This window comes from Phascolarctos cinereus, unplaced genomic scaffold, assembly GCF_003287225.1.
Source record: "Phascolarctos cinereus isolate Bilbo 61053 unplaced genomic scaffold, phaCin_HiC Scaffold_1;HRSCAF=81, whole genome shotgun sequence".
NCBI classification, from domain to species: Eukaryota; Metazoa; Chordata; class Mammalia; order Diprotodontia; family Phascolarctidae; genus Phascolarctos; species Phascolarctos cinereus.
The window spans coordinates 120073412-120094713 of record NW_027555514.1 but is presented as its reverse complement, the minus strand read 5'-3'; the positions used below and the strand labels follow the sequence as shown (position 1 = coordinate 120094713).

Sequence of the window (21302 nt, the reverse complement as noted above, 5' to 3'; positions counted from 1 at the left end):
TGTGGGTAATTAGCAAATGATTTCAAAATAGTGTAACACATTTGCTAAATAAAGTAAGGTGAAACCAAATTCTCTCCAAGGCCTGTGTTTTTTCTTAGGAATCCAACGATGATCCTCCTGGTCCATTACCAGCAGCATGTGTGCTTGGGTTTTTTTTTTCCAATGGTGCTAATATATTTTCACTGACTCATTAAAATTGTCTTAACTGCTCCTCCTTGTATGACATACATTGCATGTGGTCCAGAGTGCAATTTTAGAGATGATTGTAAGCCTCCCTCAATTCAACAAAATTTTATTTAAGCATCTACTATGAGCCAGGCATTATGAATAATAAGGCAAAAAAAAAAATGGAGTAATCTCTGCCTTCAAGGAGCTTGTATTCTATTTGGGGGAAACAACTTATGGAGAGATAAACAAGTCACACACACACACACACACACACACACACACACACACACACACACCTGGTGTTCCTTATATCTTCTAGCAATTTTTTAATAACTTCAAAAGTATAAATGCTACAAACTTACTTGAAAGGTTGTCATTTAAATTTTTAAATATGAATATGCTTCTTATTATAATTCAATAAAATAATCATCTGTACTATATATTGCTCTAGTCAATTTTTGAGCTTCACAAAAACATCAACTGCTGCTCAGCGACTGAAAGGATTGCATTTGTAATCCTAGCCCTAAGATCATCCAGGGAATGAGGTCTTGATGCATACATGACAGTTTTGACATGACTTCACAACAAAAAGTCTAATGATGACTGAACAGACAACCAAGGTGGCCAAGTAAGGAGACTGACTTCCTCTTCCAATCACCAGTCTGTGAAATTAGCATCCAGAAACTGTCACACAAGAAATACATGATGACAGGGTGTTCATCTTGTGAAAATTAAAATTAAAAATTTATTATTCAAAAAATAACAAAATTAATGAGTTTTTAAAATAGTAAGTAAAATTCCAAATGATTTGTGTAAGCTCGTATTATACTTCTGAAGTTATTAAGACTTAAAACTGCACTAAGAATTTTGAGACCCTGTGTATATGTATATGTATATGTGTGTGTGTGTGTGTGTGTATATATATATATATGTATGTGTATATGTGCATGTATGTGTGTGTAAAGTAATTTTGGGATAGGGAGGGAACTGGAATCTGGAAGAGGGTTATAGAGAACCTTTCCCCCAAACAGAACTCCATTTATGTCTGAAATTACATGGCCAAATTTCTCTCTACGTGGTCCAGAAGAGGTAATGCCTTTAAATTCATGACGTTTGAGTGTTGGACTTGGAATATGGGGACTTTGGTTCAAATCCCAAACAATGTAAGCCTGGACAATTCATCTTCAGCTTTCTCATCTAGAAAATGAAGGGGTTGGCCTAGATGACCTCTAAGGTCTCTTTCAGCTCTCAATCTATCGTATGAATTGGGTTCATAGATTATTTTTTTGGCAAAGCGATTGGGGTTAAGTGACCTGCTTAGGGTCACACAGCTATTAAATATCTGAGATTGGATTTGAACTCAGGTCCTCCTGACTCCAGGGCTGGTGCTCTATCTGCTGCATCACCTACCTGCCCCAGCTTCATAGATTCTTTACCCAATAGAGGCCAGATCTGAGATAGCAGGAATACCTTAGACAGGGAATAAAGGGTAAAACAGGAAAGGGCAGAAGAAGATGGAAAGTAGGGGATCTGAAACAAAATAAAAAGGTGAAACACCCCAAAAGAGAAAGCAAAGAGGGTCAAAACTACACTTCACCTATTTCCCAGCTTTCCCTAGGACTACAGAATCTCACTCTGGAACACGGAACACACTGAAGTTCATCAGCTCATACAAGAATCAAAGTGGGGGCTTCATTAGCCTTATTAACACCATGGTCTACCCATCAGCGTTCATGACACAATAAACACTATTAATGAACTAAATAAAGGTTCTTCTAGACCATTTAAAATTAAACCTTGTCCTGTGGCTGCACCCTATGCAGACTACCACTACACATTTAAAAAAAAAAACTTTTAGAAAGTTTTCATGAAAAATACCCATGCTTTCTTTCCAAAACAGAAAGAATGGATTTTAAGATTTATCCAAAATTTTTCTTAAGAAACCACCAAAACCTAAGGACCCAATTCATTGAAAGTAAGTATTCTAATAGAGAGATCATTAGCCTAGTTAGGAGAACAGAATGGTCCTAGTTCAACTACTAAGTGTGAAACCTTGATAGGAAGCCTCAGAGAGAGCCAGGACCATTCCTGGGAGCGACACTGGGCCTGGGGCCAAATCACATTGCATCTCTATATCCTCCTCCCTAACATTTTTTCAAAGGTGAAATCAGACTGATAGGAACATTAAGAACAGCCGTGAACTGGAAAACAGCCTACAAAAGGCAACATGTGGGCTAAGGACGGAACAAACAGCCATGCGGAAAGGCAGAGTGGGCAGTTCCCCCAATTCTTAGAGTGGCAGAAGAGGATGTGAACAGATTCTTGGTGTGAACTTTGGGTCTTCTTATCACCCTCTGATGAAGCTACTATTACTCTCCCTTTCCCCTCACCCAGGTCATTATGGCATCATGGGGACTCTCTGTGAGCTTAGGATCCTTAGAAATCATGACAATTCATCAAAATCTAAAGACAGCTTTGGAATTTGGACAATCTATGTGAGACTCCATTTTTCCCTCTAAAAAAGTAGTAAATGTCCATATTGTGGCATAGTATAAAGAAAAGATCCCTGGCTGCAGACGTGGAATCAAATATCAGCTTTAGCATTCTCAACCTACATGGACCTTCTCTAGCCCTTACTTTATTCATTGTAAAATGGAAAATGGCTAGACTAGGTCTCTTAAGTTCCTTCCATCTCTAGATGCTACAATTTACTTTATAAGATTCTGCACGGATGAATGAAATTTTATATATACATATATGTATATATGTATTTTTACATATATATGTGTGTGTGTATATATATATATATACTATATATATATACATATATATATGCTATATATATATATACATATATATACATATATATATACATACATATATATATATATATATATATATATATATATATATATATATATATATATATATATATATATATATATAGTAGAACGTAAACTTCTTGAGGGCAGGAACTATTTCACTTTTGTCATATTCTCAGTACCTAGTATAGAATCTGGCCCACTGGTTTTTGGAACTGGACCTGTGATTTCATTGGTTTAGGGAACTTCCAGTGAGGGAACTTCCTCCACCAAGGCAGATACTAAGGGAAATGTTCTGCAACTCTGAGTGTTGAAGAGTTGCCTAAGATATTGTGAGGTTAAATGTCTTGCCCAGGGTTACACAATGTATATCAGAGGCTAGATCAGAAATTCCTGACTCCAATCCACCATTCTCAATCCACCCCAGCCTGGAATATGGCAGAGACTTAAAAAATGCCTATTAAATGGTTGCTGAATGTTTCGGGGGGTTTTTCATAAAATTAGATACTTTCAATATAAAGTGTTGTTATCATCACATAGGAAATTTAAAGCATTCTTTTTAAAAAATGAATACTTTCTCCCCAATTCCACTTAATCCTTACCCTTCACTCAAGCCCATCTCAAATGTCATCTCTTCATAAACCTTCACTCACTGTTATGTCAAACCATCCAGAAGCAATTTTCCTCTCTTCTGAATGGTGTAACATAACACTACAGATCTGCCCTGAGCACTTAGCAACAGTCTAATTTGTATTATACTTATTGATGTAATTACTCTTTTACTAGACAAAGTTCCATGAGGGACTGAACTGTGTCTTAGTTTTCTTTGTATTCCCATACCCCAATACCTACCACAGTACTCTGTACTTGCAGGGATCCAATGACTATGTTCTGAATGAACTGATTTATGTATGCCTTCATTGGATATTCCCAAGGTGGGAATATTAATTTTAGCAATCAAAATAAAATACACTTTTGAAAAATTGTAGCAATGTTCTAACTTCCTCAAACTTCTTTAAACAGCTGGAGCCAGCTGTTATTTATAAATAAGTAAGGTAAATAATAGCAAGGAAATAATTACCAAAAGATTTTCATAACTGGCATATTTTATACCAAAAAAGAGCAGGTGAGGGTTCCAGTGACGACACTGATTCACTCATTAGGAGTTCGGGAGTAGGCTTCACCCTCAGCCCTACTTCTTCCGCTCTCATTACAACTCACATAGTCCTAGGAAATGGTAGCCAACATCATAGATGAACTACCTTCACAGAATCTAGAGGAGAGACCTAGCACCACAATCTATTGCTTCCATTTGGAATTTCCCTGAAACATGCTCAGGCCTTTCTTACTTTCATTCCTTCTCCATCCCTATAATAGATAATGTGACAAAGTATCAAGAGAATCTTGGCATTATTTTTTTTCCAAGACAAAGGGCATCCTAGACCAACTCTTACTTCTTCCATCACTATCACCACCTCCTAAGACCCTGAAAGTTTGAGTGGAATGAGAGATTTGGAATAGGAGTCAAAGATGGCTCCCCTAAGTCCAGGATTCTCTACCATTAATCAGCCATCTGTATGGTCATTTGCTCTGAGTAGCAGTAAGATTGACAGAAAGGTCAACGTCTTAAATGTGAAGATATCCAGTGGGTCAATTACATTAAAAATATTTATTTGGCAGAAAGTGGAGTCAACACACAGCCAAATATTTCTGCACAGTCAATCTCAATGTGAGGTTGTTTGCCACCTGGGGACACAGAACCTCTTTCATGACCTGGTGCACAACGCTGTAGTAAGATAGAGCTCGCTTTAATGCACCATTTTATCACTGGACCTGTAATATTATAAGTGCAAGGGACCTATGAGGAGATAAAGAACTTTATTTATGAATCAGGGCCATAAAATAATCTCCTCTACACATCTGTAAACTATGAAGGCGGCTGACTTACTTTCAGATTCTGTCTGATAGAGCTAAAGAGTACAACATTTAATCCCTAGCTCTGCAAGTTTAAGCTAAAAACAAAAATCCAGCCAAGTCCTAAATGGAAATAAAACCTATACAGCAAATGTAAACTACTTAAAATGTATATAAAAGAAGGGCAATGGTGGCAAATAGAAAAATGATAGTTTTGTTCAACTGAATGCCTGTAATTTTTTTTTTGCCACAATCCAGAATGCATGACCTAAACTGATCTATTTTGTGGTCAGTGTTCTCTCTCTCTCTCTCTCTCTCTCTCTCTCTCTCTCTCTCTCTCTCTCTCTCTCTCTCTCTCTCTCTCTCACACACACACACACACACACACATACAATGGAATATCTTCATTGACAGTATTAAAGCCATATATGCTGAACATACCATAGTACAATAAATAACATTTTAGCTTTGTATAGTATATATTTATAGAACTAATTTATATCTATGTATATATATATGTGTGTACATATATATGAACATGTGTGTGTATATATATATATATACATATATAAATACATATGCATATAAATACATACACATATTTATCATCTGGGTGGCACAATAGATAGAGTGCAGGGCCTGGAGTCAAGAAGACTCCTCTTCCTGAGATCAAATCTGGCCTCAGACACTTAGTAGCTGTATGCCCCTGGACAAGTCACTTAACCTTGCTTGCCTCAGTTTCCTCATCTGTAAAATGAGCTGGAGATGTAAACAGTAAACCACTCCAGTATCTTTGCCAAGAAAACCCCAAATAGGGTAAAACAAAGAGTCAGATGTGACTGAACTACAACTACATATATATATATATATATATATATATATATATATATATATATATATATATGTGTGTGTGTATATATATATACACACATATATACATATATACACACACATACATACACACATATCATATATACGTGTGTATGTATACCTTTATATATATATTATATGTGTGTGAGTATTACAATTAAAAATTAAAAGCTAGTTAATATCTATAGCAGGAAAGAATAATTAGCAAATTCATGAATCATGTTTCTGTTTACATTTCATCAGCAAGTTTAAGAAAAGTCTGTATACAGTCTTAACGGCAAAAAGTTCTTGAATCACAGAATCTATGAGGCAATGTTATGTAATGGATAGAATGCTAGACTTGTAGTCAGGAAGACCTAGGTTCAAATCTCACCTCAGTTACTTACTAGCTGTGCTATTCTAAGCAAGTCACTTGACCTCACTGTGCCTCAGTTTACTCATTCGTAAAATGAAGTTAGACTCAATGGTCTCCCCTCCATCTTTAAAACTACAATCACATGATCATAATCTGATGGATTAAGGAGATACCATCTAGTCTAAATGATGTCTGATCAGAAATCTTCTCCAAAAGATCACAAACAAGTAATAATCATTGAATCTCTGCTTGAGGACTTCTAGTGAAAAGAAATCTCACTGGGAATTATAAAATTTATAGAATTCAATGTTCACAGCTATGATATAAGCAGAAGGGTTAATTATAATTAATTGATGTTGTTAACAGTAGTGTAAACAGACATATAATGAATCCATTTGTTAATTTCTCTTTTCTGCTAACTGTGGGTATTAGCCAGCAGTTTGATTGGTCTTTAGCTATATCTTATACACAAAAGTAAATGTCGACTAAAAAGCTAAAAATAACACATTTTCACTGGCACATAAATACAGAAAAGGATTATAAATAGGTAAGAAATAATATTACATGGAAAACTTAAAATATTTGCAAAGCATTGTACTCAACGCAACAAATGCAATTTCACTTTACATATTATTTGTTGATCAAGATCTGGTCATAAGGGGCAGCTAGGTGGCACAGTGGATACAGCACCGGCCCTGAAGTCAGGAGGACCTGAGTTCAAATCTGGACTCAGACCCAACACTTGACACTTACTAGCTGTGCGACCTTGGGCAAGTCACTTAACCCCAACTGCCTAAAAGCCAAAAAAAAAAAGATCTGGTCATGAAATTGCATGAATCTATTTAAAAGGTAATAATATCCAACCATTTTGGAGAGCAATTTGGAACTACGCCCAAAAGGCTATAAAAATGTGTATACCCTTTGGCCCAGCAATAGCACTTCTAGGGCTATATCCCAGAGAGATCATACAAGGGAAAAGAATCCACATGTACAAAAATATTTATAGCTGCTCTTTTTGTGGTGGCAAAGAATTGGAAATTGAGGGAATGTCCATCAATTGGGGAATGGCTGAGCAAGTTGTGGTATATGAATGTAATGGAATACTATTGTGCTATAAGAAATGATGAACAGGCTGACTTCAGAAAAACCTGGAAAGACTTGTATTGTCTGATGCTGAACAAAGTGAGCAGAACCAGGAGAACATTGCAAACAGCAACAGCCACATTGTGCAATGACTAACTTTGATAGACTTAGCCCTTCTCAGCAATGCAAGGATCTAAGACATCTCCAAAGGTCTCATGATGGAAAATGCTATCCACATCCCAAGAAAGAACTGCAGAGTTTGAATGCAGATCAAAGCATACTATTTGCTATTATTTTTTCTTCTGTTCTGTTTTCTCTTTCCGATGGTTCTTCCTATTGCTTCTAATTCTTCCTTACAACATCACTAATGTGAAAACATGTTTAATAGGAATGTATATGTACAGCCTATATCAGATTGCAAGCTGTCTTGGGGAGGGAGGCAGGGAGGGAGAAAAATTTAAAACTCAAAAGCTTATGGAAGTGATTGTTGATAAATCAAAATAAATAAAAAGGGTAATCATAATACTTTGTGATTAACTGGCCACTCAACTAACTTCACTGTGCTGTGCAATAAAAATATATTCTATTACTTGAAATTAAGAGGTTTCCTTCTCTAGGGTTCTCATCTTTAAACTGAGAAAGTTGGACTAGACTGGATTTTCATTCCAGTTCTAAATAAATAACTCCATGATCACAATGGATTCTGTTTGGAGTTGAACATCTATGAGATGGTGTAAAAAGAAGTGAACTTGAAGTCAAAGGATCTGGGATCAAATTCCAGCTACAGTACTTACTACCATGTATGCCCTCTCCAGATTGAATTTTCCTTCCTTGAATGAAGAGATTGTACTAGATGAGGTCTGCAGCCCCATCTAGCTCTAAATCTGTGCTCCAGTCACCTTTACATAACGCTTCCTTTCTCTACTAGTCACCTGAATATCTGTTGTGTCCTGCAGACTAGGTTCGCTTCCAAAAAGAATAAAATAATTAATCAGACTCAATCTCTATCTTCAAGGAGTTTACAGTGGACAGGGAAAGGTGTGGCTAAGTGTACACAAGTAATATACAGTGGAAACTGAAGGAAGAAATTGTGATATATTGCAAATTTTATAGTGTATGAGACTGAGAGTTAAAGGACATAAATTAAAATCCCACCTCAGCTACTCTCTACCTCTGTGATCTTTGTTACTTCACCTCTATTGTCTTGGCTTCCTCAACTATAAAATAAATGGGTTAGACTAGATGACTTCTCAGTATCTTTTAGTCCTAAATCTGTGATTTTATGAAAAGTATCATAAGAGAGAAAGATAGGGGCATATTCCACTAAATTGGTTGCATGAGACCCCAGCTGAAATATCATTACAGGGAGTAGTTGGTTATAAATGAGTGGGGATAAATGATGTTACAGTAGGGTTTGACAAAGCTATGGTAGATTTTGATATTAAAGACACTTCTAAAAAAATCAAGAGGATATTGTGTAGTGAGAGCACTTTTTGTATAAATGAAATATAAACTGCAGTTTGGAAGAGGAATAAAAGGCAAACATAAAGATGAAAATACTGCACTGTGACCTAGCCAGCCCATTTCTGTAATATCATGTTCAGTTTTACATGCCACATTTTAGGAGGCATATAGATAAGCTAGAGAGTGTTTAGAGGGTTATAAGAATGGTAAAAAAAAAATTGAAATTATGATACAGAGAGGCCTTGAAAAGAAAAGACAGGGGGAACTTGACCACTGTCTTCAAATCTTGGAAGAGCTATCAGATACAGTTTATTCTGGTTGGCTTCTGAGGGTAGGATTAAACCACGGATGAGTTACAAAGAAGGAAATTTTGGCTTAATATAAGGAAAAACTTTCTAACAATTAGAGTTGTCCAAAGATTCAACAGAGGCCTTAGGAGATTGTGAGAGTGAAGTCCCACAAAGTGTTGAAATAGAGTGGAGAGATATTTCCTAGGGATGGTATAAAAGGGGTGCATGTTCTAGGTAAAACTTGGATTCTATGAATTCTTTAGTCCTATCCAACTCTAAGATTTTCTGATTTTTGCTTGTAGACATGATGGTGGCTACATGGAGATCTACATCAAATAGTACACTTGAGATGGGTCTTGAAGGATACAGATTTGGAGAAGATAGAAGGAGTGAGAAAAGTAATTTTACATGGAGGGACTAGCATGAGCAAAGACACAGAATCATACACACAAACCCACAGAAAGTTTAGGAAATGATTGGATAGAAAAACTAAAAGAGAAGTATATGCTAAAGAGAAAATAAGAATAGAAAAAATAACCTGCATAGAAATATATGACAGAAAAGTAAAACAAGTGACAAAAAATTATGCAAGGGGAAAAAAGCAAAGTAGTAGAGTAAAGGTGAAACACAGAAGATGAGAAATATGAATAAGAGATCTACAATTTCTGGGTATTTTTAGGCTATGGCAGTTGGAACAGAAATTTTTGGGAAAATGTCAGGGGAAAGGCTATAAATAATTTTTAGTTCCCTTTAAAGATTCAAAGTAATTTTGATAGTTTAGGAACATACAAAATGGATTATCATAGAATCACAGAATTTCAGAATTGGAAAGACCTCAGGTTCCATTCTGAAACCCCATATCTGCAAAATGATTCCCACAAAAGCATACCCAATAAATGATCACCCAGCCTCTGCATGAAGACCTCTCATGAGGGGAAAATGCTGTTGTTTGTCCTTCATTCTTGAAGAAGACCAAAGACATCAACAGGGTGATGCCTTAACTTACAAGTGAATTGGACTTAAATGAGGCAGAGCTGTGCAGAGTCAATGGCCTCATTCCCTCCTCCAGAGTCATCAGAGTTCAATGGAAAGGCATAGGTCAGGGTGTCTGGCAGTGGCCCACAATACAGAGGGGGACCTTGGCCTTTTTAAACTAAGGTCTTTCCCAGGTCTCAGTTTGTCTGAGGCAACACCCATTCAGTGAACAAACTGCTAGGCAAGAACTGAAATATACCACTGACAGAAGTAACCCTTTTGAGTAGTTCTAATTATGAATTTTTTCCTGTCTTCAAATTTAAATTTGCATCTTTGCCACTTCTAACCATGACTTCCAGGACTAAACAGAACAAATCTAATCTCTCTTCCATTACAGAAGTCCCTCAAATACTTGAAGTCAATTATCATGGTTTCCTGAACTTTCTCTTTCCAGGATAACTACAGCCACTTCCTTCAATCAACCCTCATATGACATGGACTCAGTGTTCTTCACCTCCCCCCCAACAAGAGTGCCCTTCCCTGCACACTCTCCAGTTTATCAGTGTCCTTTTTGACATCTAGAAATGAGCACAGTACTCCAGATTTAGTCTGACTGTGCACAGTATGGGGAAACTATCACTTCCTTATTCCTACAAACTATGCTTCCTTTAATGTAGTCCAACGATAAGATTGTATATCTATCTTGTTGAATTTCATCTTGGTAGATTAAATCTATTCAATGCTCTAACCTGCCCAGATTTTTTTGAACCTGACTCTTTTCTCCAGTATATTAGCCAGATTTCCTAGCTTTGCATCATCTAAATTCAGTGAGTATGCCTTCAATCAAGTCATCTATGCCTATCTATGCCTTCAGTCAAGTAATTAGTAAGAAGGATTAAACACCATCGAACTGGTCCCTGAGGCTGTCCACTGGCGTCTCCTATTCAGCTGACCTTAGAGCACAAATGAGTCCAGCCATTCAACAAGTTCTGAATCAATATAGTGGTATTATCATCTAGTCCAGGGGTGGGGAACCTACAGCCTCGAGGGCACATGTGACCACCCTGATCTAGTCCATATTTCCCTGTTTTCTATCAGAATAGTTGATGATGCTTTATCAAATATTTTGCTAAAATCTAGATACACTACATCTGCAGCATTCCCCCAATATACTAGTTGAGTAACCCTATTAGAAAAGGAAACAAGAGTAGTCTGGCGAAACCTGTTATTGATAAAGCAGTGCTGGCTCTTCATAATCACAGTTTCCTTTTCAAAATGTCTACCAGTCATTTCTTTAATGCTCTATTCTAGGGGAAGCCAGGTGGTGCACAGGATCTGGAGTCAGGAAAGATTCATCTTCCTGAGTTCAAATCTGGCCTCAGACACTTACTAGTTGTATGATCCTGGGCAAATCATTTAATCCTATTTACCTCAATTTCTTCATCTATAAAATGAGCTGGAGAAGAAAATGGTAAACCATTTTGCCAAGAAAATTCCAAATGGGGGAATGACTGAACAAAAAGCTCTACTCCAGTCAAGCCATATTCTATGTATGCCTTGGATTGTTTATAAACTCATATTTAAGTTAAATTGAAGAGTATAGGTTAAAGAAATTGAAAATTTACTGATTTAAAAAAAATAATGGAATGTATGTCTACCACACTGCGCCTTTCACATAGTGGATACCTAATAAATATTTGTTGAATTGACTTGAATCTCAACAGTGACTAAATGATTCTCTTCTGAATTATTTTCTGTAACTTTAAGGGGTTCTTTTCTCTTAAGTTTTACTTTGAAAGCTTTACAAGCCACTGAGCTTTATTGAATTGAGCATCTCTTAGTTTTTGCCAGTTTATGAGAATATAATATAATATAGAATCATAATATAAACAAAAATATAAGATTAGGCATACATTCCCAAAGTGGGTAATACTGCCCCTTGGGGGGCACTGGAATGATCAAGGGAGCCCAAGTGGCCTTGGGTGCTATTGGGGGGCATTAAATAAAAATAAGGGGGTGGTAGAAGCATAAGGAAAGAAGAGATTTAAAAAATTTTGAAAAACCATTCTCACATGTTTCATCCACTGTGTAACAGAGTTAAATTCATAGTGACTACATTATTTTCCAAATAAACATACAAAATGCAATTTATAGCCAATTAGTGGTCAAGTCTACCTACAGGACCTAACAAGCAAGTTGGCAGGCAACTCACTGTCCGGAAGTTCAGCATATATCTGCAGGAATATTTTTGCATGTAATAACTTGTCTACAATAATACTATATGGTTACGTGACACAATATTACATCATCAAAATTTCAATGCAGAAAACCCCACAAATTTATAAGAAAGTATTAAATTTAAGATGCATCATTAAATTATATATATATGTATATATACACATATATGCATACACATGTATTTGGAAATGCTGCAAATTTTTTTTAAAAAGTTAAAGGGTTAAAGAGTAGATTTCCAGGGGGGTACTGAGTAATTTTTTTAAAGGGGGGCAGTAATTCAAGTAAGTCTGGGAATCTCTGAAGGAAACCTTTAACAATGGAGTAAAAGAAAGTTGTTCTAATTAATATATATGTATATATAATTATATATAAAGTAATAATCTAACATGACTATGTTAGATACAGAATTTTCTTATTCTTAGAAAAGGAACTAGGTAAAGAGTAGGGAAAGCAGGAGGGAAGGTTAAAAGAAAACAAGAAATACTGGATACAACTTTACTACATAAACTTTTGCTTTTTATCAGTCAGTAAAAGGAATCCCACAAGCAAGAAAGCCATGAAACTTTCCATCACTTAGGAAGATGTTAGTGTCTCCTAGAGGCAGAATTGTACCTTCCTCTCGTATTTTGGAGTTGTATTGCCTGCACTTCCTTGTGGGAATTTCAATAACACTTCAGACAGTTTAGTATTTTAAAATCTTCCTATTAAATGCATTTCAGAAATCTTTTGGCAAGAGTAAAGACTGAGTAGCAAAAAGGAACATCTTGAATATAGAAAAGGCCCTTGGGGAACAAAGAGAAAGATGAATCATGGATTTTAAAAAAGAGAGAAAAGACACAAATATAAAATAAAATAAAAACACAAAAGGACTAAAAGGACCAAAACACAGAGGACTAGGGTTTGGATCCCAACTATGAAAGTTACTACCCATGTGATCTTGAATAAATGATTTTGTCTCTCTGGATCTCTGTAGAATCATAAGCCACTATAATATTTACTACAAAACCAGGGGATGGACCAAGTGATCTCAAGGACCCCTTCCAAGTCTAATTTCTATGATCCTATGAAAGAAATAATTTTCATTTTTAAGAGAGAGGGAAAAAAGTAAAAAACAGAACACTGTAGGAGGCAGAAGAGTAAACATTGGCAGCAGATTCCAAAAGTCTCACCCCCTCCAAGAAGACACTAAGAAATCAGAGGAAACTCAATAAAGGTAAATAAAGTGAAAATATACACACAAATGCTATTAACCACACAGGATCATAAGATTATAGACATTAGAGGTCATTGAATCCAAATTCCTGTTTTACAGATGAGGAAACTGTGAGGTCAGAGAAGTTAAGTGACCTGCCCAAGGTAACTTAGCTTATAATTATTTCCATTAGGATGCCAATCTGGAGCCTCTTGACTCCAATAATCTATCTAGTAAACCATGTTGTTTCTTAAAGTGTCCTAAAGACAGTGAGCATATGTGTCTACCACACTGTGCCTTTCACATAGTGGATACCTAATAAATATTTGTTGAATTGACTTGAATCTCAACAGTGACTAAATGATTCTCTTCTGAATTATTTTCTGTAACTTTAAGGGGTTCTTTTTCTCTTAAGTTTTACTTTGAAAGCTCCATTCTTGACTAGATAGTTGTGTTGTGTCCCTTTTACCTTCGTAGATTTTTATTTTCCATTTTTCTAATTTTCTCCACAGGTTGCGAAAATTTCTGGCTTTATGTCAATCTTTAACTTTCAGCTGAAATCAGGCCAACATGTTCCAACCTCACCTAAGGATTATTCTTCTGTTCACCCAAAAGCTTACCTTCTATGAGTAAAGTCCATATCCATTCTACCATCAGAAAAATCTTGATATAGAATGGACCCTGACAATTTAACTAGCAAACATCTTCATATACCAACTCCTTTAAATTAAACCAAGCCAATCACAATTCAGAAATGAATTATCTACCAGATAAATCATGCATTTCTAAGCTAACTGCCCTCTGGCAACAGCTGAAATACTGGACCTTGTGTAAAGAAATGATGACAATTGATTTAACAAGCATGGAATGCAACTATATCTGTTCTTGTCAGGCTTATAGAGCTTGCAATTTACTGACTCCTGTTTTCGGTTCTTTTAAACACAAGTTGTTTTCTTAGTTCACTTCTCCCCTACCTTATGTATAGGAATAATGTACCAGGATGGTCCTGGCACTGCTACTAGGCAGAATCACAGGGTACTGCAATATTTACAGGTTTCAATTCTTCGGCTTCCTTAAATGAATTGGACAATCTGAATGGAGCAACGCAGGGGCCAGTTGGCTGAAAACACAACTGGCAGAGAAGCACTTGGGTACTTTCCAATGGCTGTTGTTTAAATGAGAGGCCATTTTTAAAACAAACTTCAACCACCACACTCAAGGCAGTAACTGCAGAAGGAAGAAAAGTTTGCTTTTTGTTTTTTTGTTTTTTGGTAGATATGTGCCTGCTTATATACCCAAAGTTTCCACTTCCCTCTTAAGAAATTTTGGTTACAAAGGCTTTGTTTGTTTGTTTGTTTTAGCAAATTATTCCTTAAAATCAGTGCCAAGAACAATGTTACAAGTAATGTGGTTTGGCATATACTTAACAAAAAATCTTGGGTCATGATGACCAAAGTTGCTTTTAAGCTTAGTTTCTTTAAAGGAAAAGGTTATGAAATTGAGGGAAGAGGGAAGAAAATGAAAGAAAGAAAAGTTCCATCACCTTAGCATGGAAGGCAGACACCTTAGGTGACATGGAAGACTGTGACTATTTAAGTATTTATCATGAGGCCAGTTATACCTTTGTAGAAAACATTTTGTCTCAAACCCAGTTCTTAAGAAGGAATGGAAAGAAGAGTAGTACGGTGCTTGATGATTCAGATTGTCACATCTGGACACAATAGATCCATCCAATTTTTCTCTGTGGAAAGCTGGGGGGGAGGGAATTGGATAGAGACAAAAGTTTCTTTCCTTGTCCTGCTGGGTTCTGATGGTCCAAACCATTGCTATCTGGAGGGGCAAGTTTGTGTATATTAGCTGCCAATCCAGATGTATATGTCACAGGTGCCAAAGCAGGCCGATTGATAAACAGTATGCCAGCTCAAAAGGGCAGACACAAGCACTATCCAGACTAGTCTAGACATTCTATCAGCAGTTTTTCACTCCCCAGGGGTGGCAGATGAGTTTAAAGGTGTGTTTAAGCAAAGCCTCCAGTAGAAGCTGGAAAGGTGAGACGGGATGTAAGGGAAGCAGAAAAAGAGGGAAGAAGGAGTGTAGATCAGGGAGGAGGGGGTGTGCTGAGTAATGCCTTGGGGCAACACCCCCCACTTAAGGGGTAGCAAGGCCAGCGGTGGTGACCCACTGCAAGGCTTTATTACCTCGAGATAGGGCACGATCTTGCAGGAGAAATCCTCTAGAAGCCATTTCTTGGTGAGCTCATGGAAGATGACCAGCGGCAGGCAGAAAAAGATGATGAGGAAATCCCAGAAGGCCAGGTTGGCCAGGAGGGAGTTGGAGATGCTCCGCATGTAGTAGTTGTGGCACACGATGCACATCACAGCCAGGTTGCCGATTATGCCAGTGCCGAAGATCACCACTGACAGACACATGACGGCGTAAGCTCCATAGGACTCTCGGGTCAGCGGATAGAAGGGGTTCTTGAGCTTGGGTCGCCGGTTCGTGCCGTTTCCCCCGCGGGGGCCGCTCCGCTCCTGGAGTGCCTCTCCAGAAGATCCATTTAAAGGCAATGCCTTCCCGGTGGTTGCCACTGTCTCCTCCTGCGCTTTTCTATCACATTGGCTGTGCTCTCCAAGATGGGGGGACTGGTCAGGGGGTCACCGCGGGGTTTCCCCGCTCTCCTCCACCTGGAGAAGGGCTCCGGGACTCTGGAGTGGGTCCTGACATTCTGCTCCTGTCTGCCTCCTAAATCGATATCCTTTCCACCATTCTCTTTACCCGTCTCCAAGGAAAATCTAAGGGAAACCGGTAGCTCAATCACCGCTGCTCTGAGAGGAACTAGCCAGATGCCAGGCCGCCTCTCTGGGGTAACCTGAGAAGTCCTGTGAGCCCCAGTTAGGTCCCCGAAAGGCTCCGTTAATGTATTTCCTTCTTTTTCCTCCTCCTTCTCTTCTTGCGCTTTGGCTACAGCTGCTCCCCTGGGGCTGCTGGACAACACTTTCTGCAACACGTCTCTCGACCCCCAAACTTCCCAGCCGCGCCGCTGCGGGGTCAGCGCAGGCAAGTCGGTCTTCCCTAAACTGGTTTGGTTCCCAACAGCTAGCGCGGGAGAAACCCCGAGCTGCAGCAGGAGCAGGAGGCGTAATGCCGACGAGGGGCGCACCTGGGGGCCGCATACTTCGGCGTCGCTCGGCACCTCGGGGCTGGCGGTGGCAGCAGTGGCTCCTTAGGCCGGCACCTGCTGCCTAATTTGGCGCGGACAGTTAGACACATGTCACTGCGAGGAAGGGCTCCTCGGCGCACGAAGGGTGCCTTCCTCTGGGACCACGAAGAGGAAAAAGCTGGAACCCCCTACACTACTCCGTTTGATGTTCTGTTCATTCCCCTAACTAAATCCACTTTAGGCGCTAAGCACCACCAGCGTGGGTCAGAGAGGGGAACCTCCTCCCTCTTCGAAACAGGACTGACCTTTGAAAAGTTGCAATCAACGCCTCTGACTATTAACAGCATTAATGTTACAAGTGGGAGAGATAAAAAGCCCCCACTGAAACCCAACGCTCCTCCCTCTTTTTTTTTTTTCCTGCGACTCTGCCTTCTTGGTAACAGTTGCTCTGGATCTCTAGCTGTCTATTTACATCCTCTCCATGTTGCTTTATCCCGTTGCAAGTAAAGGTCTCCAGAGACAAGGAAGAACAAATCCCCCTCCCCCAGACGATTGCTCGCCTAAAACAATCTTCTTCCAGCACCTCTCTCCTAGTAAACAGGTTGCGCGGAGCCGTACTGGAAAGCGACTCGCCCTAGAAAACTCTGGCTCCGCCTGACGTCGGGGACCAGCTCAGCTATTGCGGTCAGAGAGAAGCGAAATGGAAGAACCCAGCGGCTAGAGTCAAAGTTGCTTCCTCTCCTGCCCCAAGTTGCTGGGGAGCAGTCCCGGCTGTGGCGACCAATCCCTGAAAAGAAGGACGACGCGCGGGTCAACGGGTGCTCCTGGAGAGCTGACAGCACTGGCACCCGCAGGAACATAAAGTGGCGACTGACTGCCCGAACAGCCCGGGTGAAAAGCGCTAGGATGGAAACAGCTGCGACCGGGGCGGTGCATGGCCAGGGGAAAGGAGGAGGGCTGAGCCGTGGCTCCAGCTGCCGCCGCCGCCGCCGCCGCCGCCGCCGCCGCCGCGCGTGGCTGTCAGAGCGCACAGCTCCTCTCCTCTTCCGACTCCTCCTCGGAGAGATGCTGGTTTGTGAGGAAACGGGTTCCCCTGGTGGTTTAGGGCTCACTAAATCCACACACACTACATTCAAGCCCTTTGTAGTTGCTTCCACTTTCGGGAGGAGAGAGGGGTGGGGGATGCGGTGATGACTGGTGCGGAGAGGGTGGAGAAGCCAGGCCCCCCAGGGCTGGGTTTCGGCTAGGGTTGGACTAGGTTAGTTCTTCCAGCTGTTGGAACGGGTCAGACGTGTCTGATTGCCAAGAGAGCAGGGAGGAGCCGGACCCGGGCCGGGAAGGTGCCCACAAGCGAGCTACCAAAAGCTAGCTTGGCTACTGAGCATGCCCAGGCCAGAGCCACTGGGAGTTGAAAGGTGCGGCTCGCACTTCCCCAGGTTTTCCAGGAGCTAAAGGAAGACGCAGGAGAATGGATTTTACTGCTACTGGGAGTGAGAAGGACAATAGGAAAAGTCTCAGTAGCATGGATCCGCTCTTATTTGGCTGCTAAATTGGCAAGAGTCCGTCCTAGGGGATCGTAAATCCACACAAAGAACGTTCGGAGTAAGATCTGTTTGTGGAGAGTGGGAAAAGATGAAAAAACCAAGCCCCGCCCCCGTCCCCACACGGTGGGTGGGCAATTTGGTGGGTAGTTAAGCTTCCTTGTTATTTGGGAAAAGGATACTGTGGGAGAGCCTAAACAGGCTCCAGTTTTCTGGTGCCTTGACCCAAAAGAAGAGGCAGCCTCAGGCTCCAAAGCATTTTTTCCCCAAGCTTTGCCAGGAAAGTCTCTCCTCCCTCCGTTCCCAACAGCCCTTGTCTGTTTTCCTTACCGGCAGCGAAAGGGGCTCAGGAAATTATCTGAATTTATAACCCTCTGGTCAGGCCTGAATAACAGATCAGTGCCTACCCTAACAGATGCCAATAATAATACATTAACATTTCTAAATTCACACAGCCCCATGTTATCTATGACTATGCCAGCCTATGCTTAAAAATGTAAGAACTGGAATCTGACATTTCCATTGCCTGCTTTGACACTAAATTGAAAGAACAGCTTGAATGTCTTACTCCACCACAAAGTTACAAAGAAAATGTTTTGGGGCTGATACTCTAAGTATGGAGTATAGAGAAGAACAATCCTCTTAATTAGTTCATCTTAGAAAACCTTTGTTATTGGACCCTCAATTTCACAGTAATTAGAAAGATAAGTCATGACAGATTTTTAGATGAAGGAAACAAACGAAGTAAATGAGCCACTAATACCAAGGGAAAGAAAGTGGGGGAGGGAAAAAAATTGGCCAAATTCTCTCCCTACCCACCCTGACCATTTCTTTCCAACACTGAGTATGCCTTCACATGCCTCACTGACTAGCCATCCAATGGGCTGGGCTTTGGGAAAGGGTGGGGAAGAGGAAACGAAGGTGCAATGAGGAAGGTAGAAATGCTCAGAAGTAACAGAATCTGAATCAAAGCTGTCAATAACAGCAAGCAGGGCTCTTTCTCTCACTCCCAAGATTATTGCACATATGTGCAAATTTAGTCTTTCTAGTTATAGAATGTTTATTCTCTTGCCTGCAACCACGGTGGGGATGGGGGTAGGGAGGGGGTGAGGGAAACCCTCTCTTTCACATTCTCCATTCTAATTAAACATCTGGTTTGAGCAGAGCATTATTCCCCAATAGGTAAGTGGTAACTGCAACACTTTTTCATACTACATTGAAAAGGACACCGAAAAGCAAAGTGTTATAGTGAAAGGGGTGCTGAATTTGAAGTCAAGAGTCCCTGGATTCAAATCTATACTCTGTTATGTACCACCTATAGGACCTTAGGCAAGTCATTGTTAGCTATTTAGACCTTAATTTATTCATCTGTAAAAATAAGGGAATTGGATATTTCAGCCCCTTCCAGCTTTAAATTCTATTATTCTAGAAACATCATGAACTGTCTGACTCTTTGTGACCCTATTTAGGGTATTCTTAGCAAAGATACTTAAAGGGTTTGTCATTTCCTTCTCTAACTCATTTTACAGATGAGGAAACTGAGGTAAAAAAAGTTAAGTGACTTTTCCAGGTCACACAGCCAGTCAGATTTGAACTTAAGGTTTTCCTGACTCCAGGCCCAGTGCTCAATCCACTGAGCTACCTGGCTACCCACCTGGCAAATAGCAGCAGTTAATAAATGCTTATTAATTCTTTTTTTGGGGGGTGTTAGGCAATGGGGTTAGGTGACTTGCCCAGGATCACACAGCTACTAGTGTTATGTGTCTGAGGCCAGATTTGAACTCAGGTCCTCATAAGTCCAGGGCTGGAACTCTATCCACTTCGTGCTACCTAGCTACCTTGTATTGATATGGAAGAATACATACCTTTCTTCTTCCACAGTTATCTGTGTGCATCTGCAAGCCATGGCACGTCATTTTTATTGGCATTTTAAAGTAATGCTTCTAGACAGAATTCATCTGAATCATTTGTACTCCCTTTTATCTTTGTTTATATTGACACATTAAATAGTAGAGATTTGATGGGTCCATGCACTTTGAGAGAGATTTTCCCAACAAAAAAAAAAAAAACTATAAAAAATGGAAAACTCCATGACTACTGGCAAGTGCACTCTCCAATTCACCATTTGGAGCCTTGATCTGCCATCAATCACTGACTTGTCAAAAAAATAAAAAAATTTAGCACCTCCCAGAGTGTGAACATTACAAAGAAGATCATATATGAAAAGTAAGGGGTAAAGTCAGGTCCAGTTAGTAAACTTATTTCAAATAAAGACATAACACCAAACATTTTATTTAAGCCTGAAGACTTAAAAAAATGCTTCTTCCCTTGATAGGCATGTACATTGAATGGATTAACTATTCTCCCATAAATGGGAGAAAGTGAGACTCAGTAGCCATTCTACTCACTTTGAATCCCCTGTAAAAATGTAGATCCCAAAAAGAGATGACTAATCATTGTCAGGTTTGTGCCAGCATCATTTATCTATATTATAAGGACTGATTTGAACAGAGTTAGCTATGTCAGCATTCCATTGAGCTTGTAAAACATAATATTGATTTTTATGCACAAAAAACCCACATATAAATAATGGCCTCTCGGTATTTCTGTGTAGTTTATTACACCTTTTTCAGTATTTGTTGTGATGAAGAGGAAATATGAAATTAAGGAATAGAAGTGATCACATTGAAGTTGAGATACTAATTTGGCTTGAGTGAACGCAATCATACTTCTTATACAATATAGAGTCTTCTTCATACATAGATTCCTTAAGAAACATTTCAATGGCATTCACTGAATTGAAAAGGGTTTCTAGTTCGTATATCCAAGAAAAATGACAATATGCAAGCAATGACACAATTTTTGAAACTGGGATTTTAAAATTGTGCTTCTAGAAAGAATTTATCTGAATTACTTGTATTCCATTTTTTGTCTTTGTTTTTATAGTTCCTAATCATTTTTAGTTTACAGATTGCTTTTTAGCAGGATGGAAGTCCCCAGCAACGATCCTCGTAAGGTAAGTAGGTGGCACAGTGGATAAAGCTTTGGGCCTAAAATGAAGGAGATTTGAACTCAAATTCAGCCTTGGCTATTTACTAGCACTGTGACCTTGGGCAAGTCATTTAACCTCTGTCTCAGCTCAATTATAAAACAGAGATAATAATAGCATCTAACTCCCAAGGATATTTTGAAGATCAAATAAGATGATATTCATAAAATACTTGGCATAT

At 39.3% G+C, this 21302-nt stretch overlaps 1 protein-coding gene across 1 annotated transcript in view; it reads right to left on the bottom strand.

The window, feature by feature from the left end:
- GPR37 (G protein-coupled receptor 37) overlaps positions 1–17547 on the bottom strand; it is a 30893-nt gene extending 13346 nt beyond the window's left edge. Inside the window, 3 exon segments of the mRNA XM_020966392.2 lie at positions 15570–15985; positions 15988–16514; positions 16516–17547. Coding sequence (XP_020822051.2) covers positions 15570–15985; positions 15988–16514; positions 16516–16544 — 972 coding nt within the window. The 5' untranslated portion in view covers positions 16545–17547.
- Between the last annotated feature and the right edge of the window lie 3755 nt (positions 17548–21302).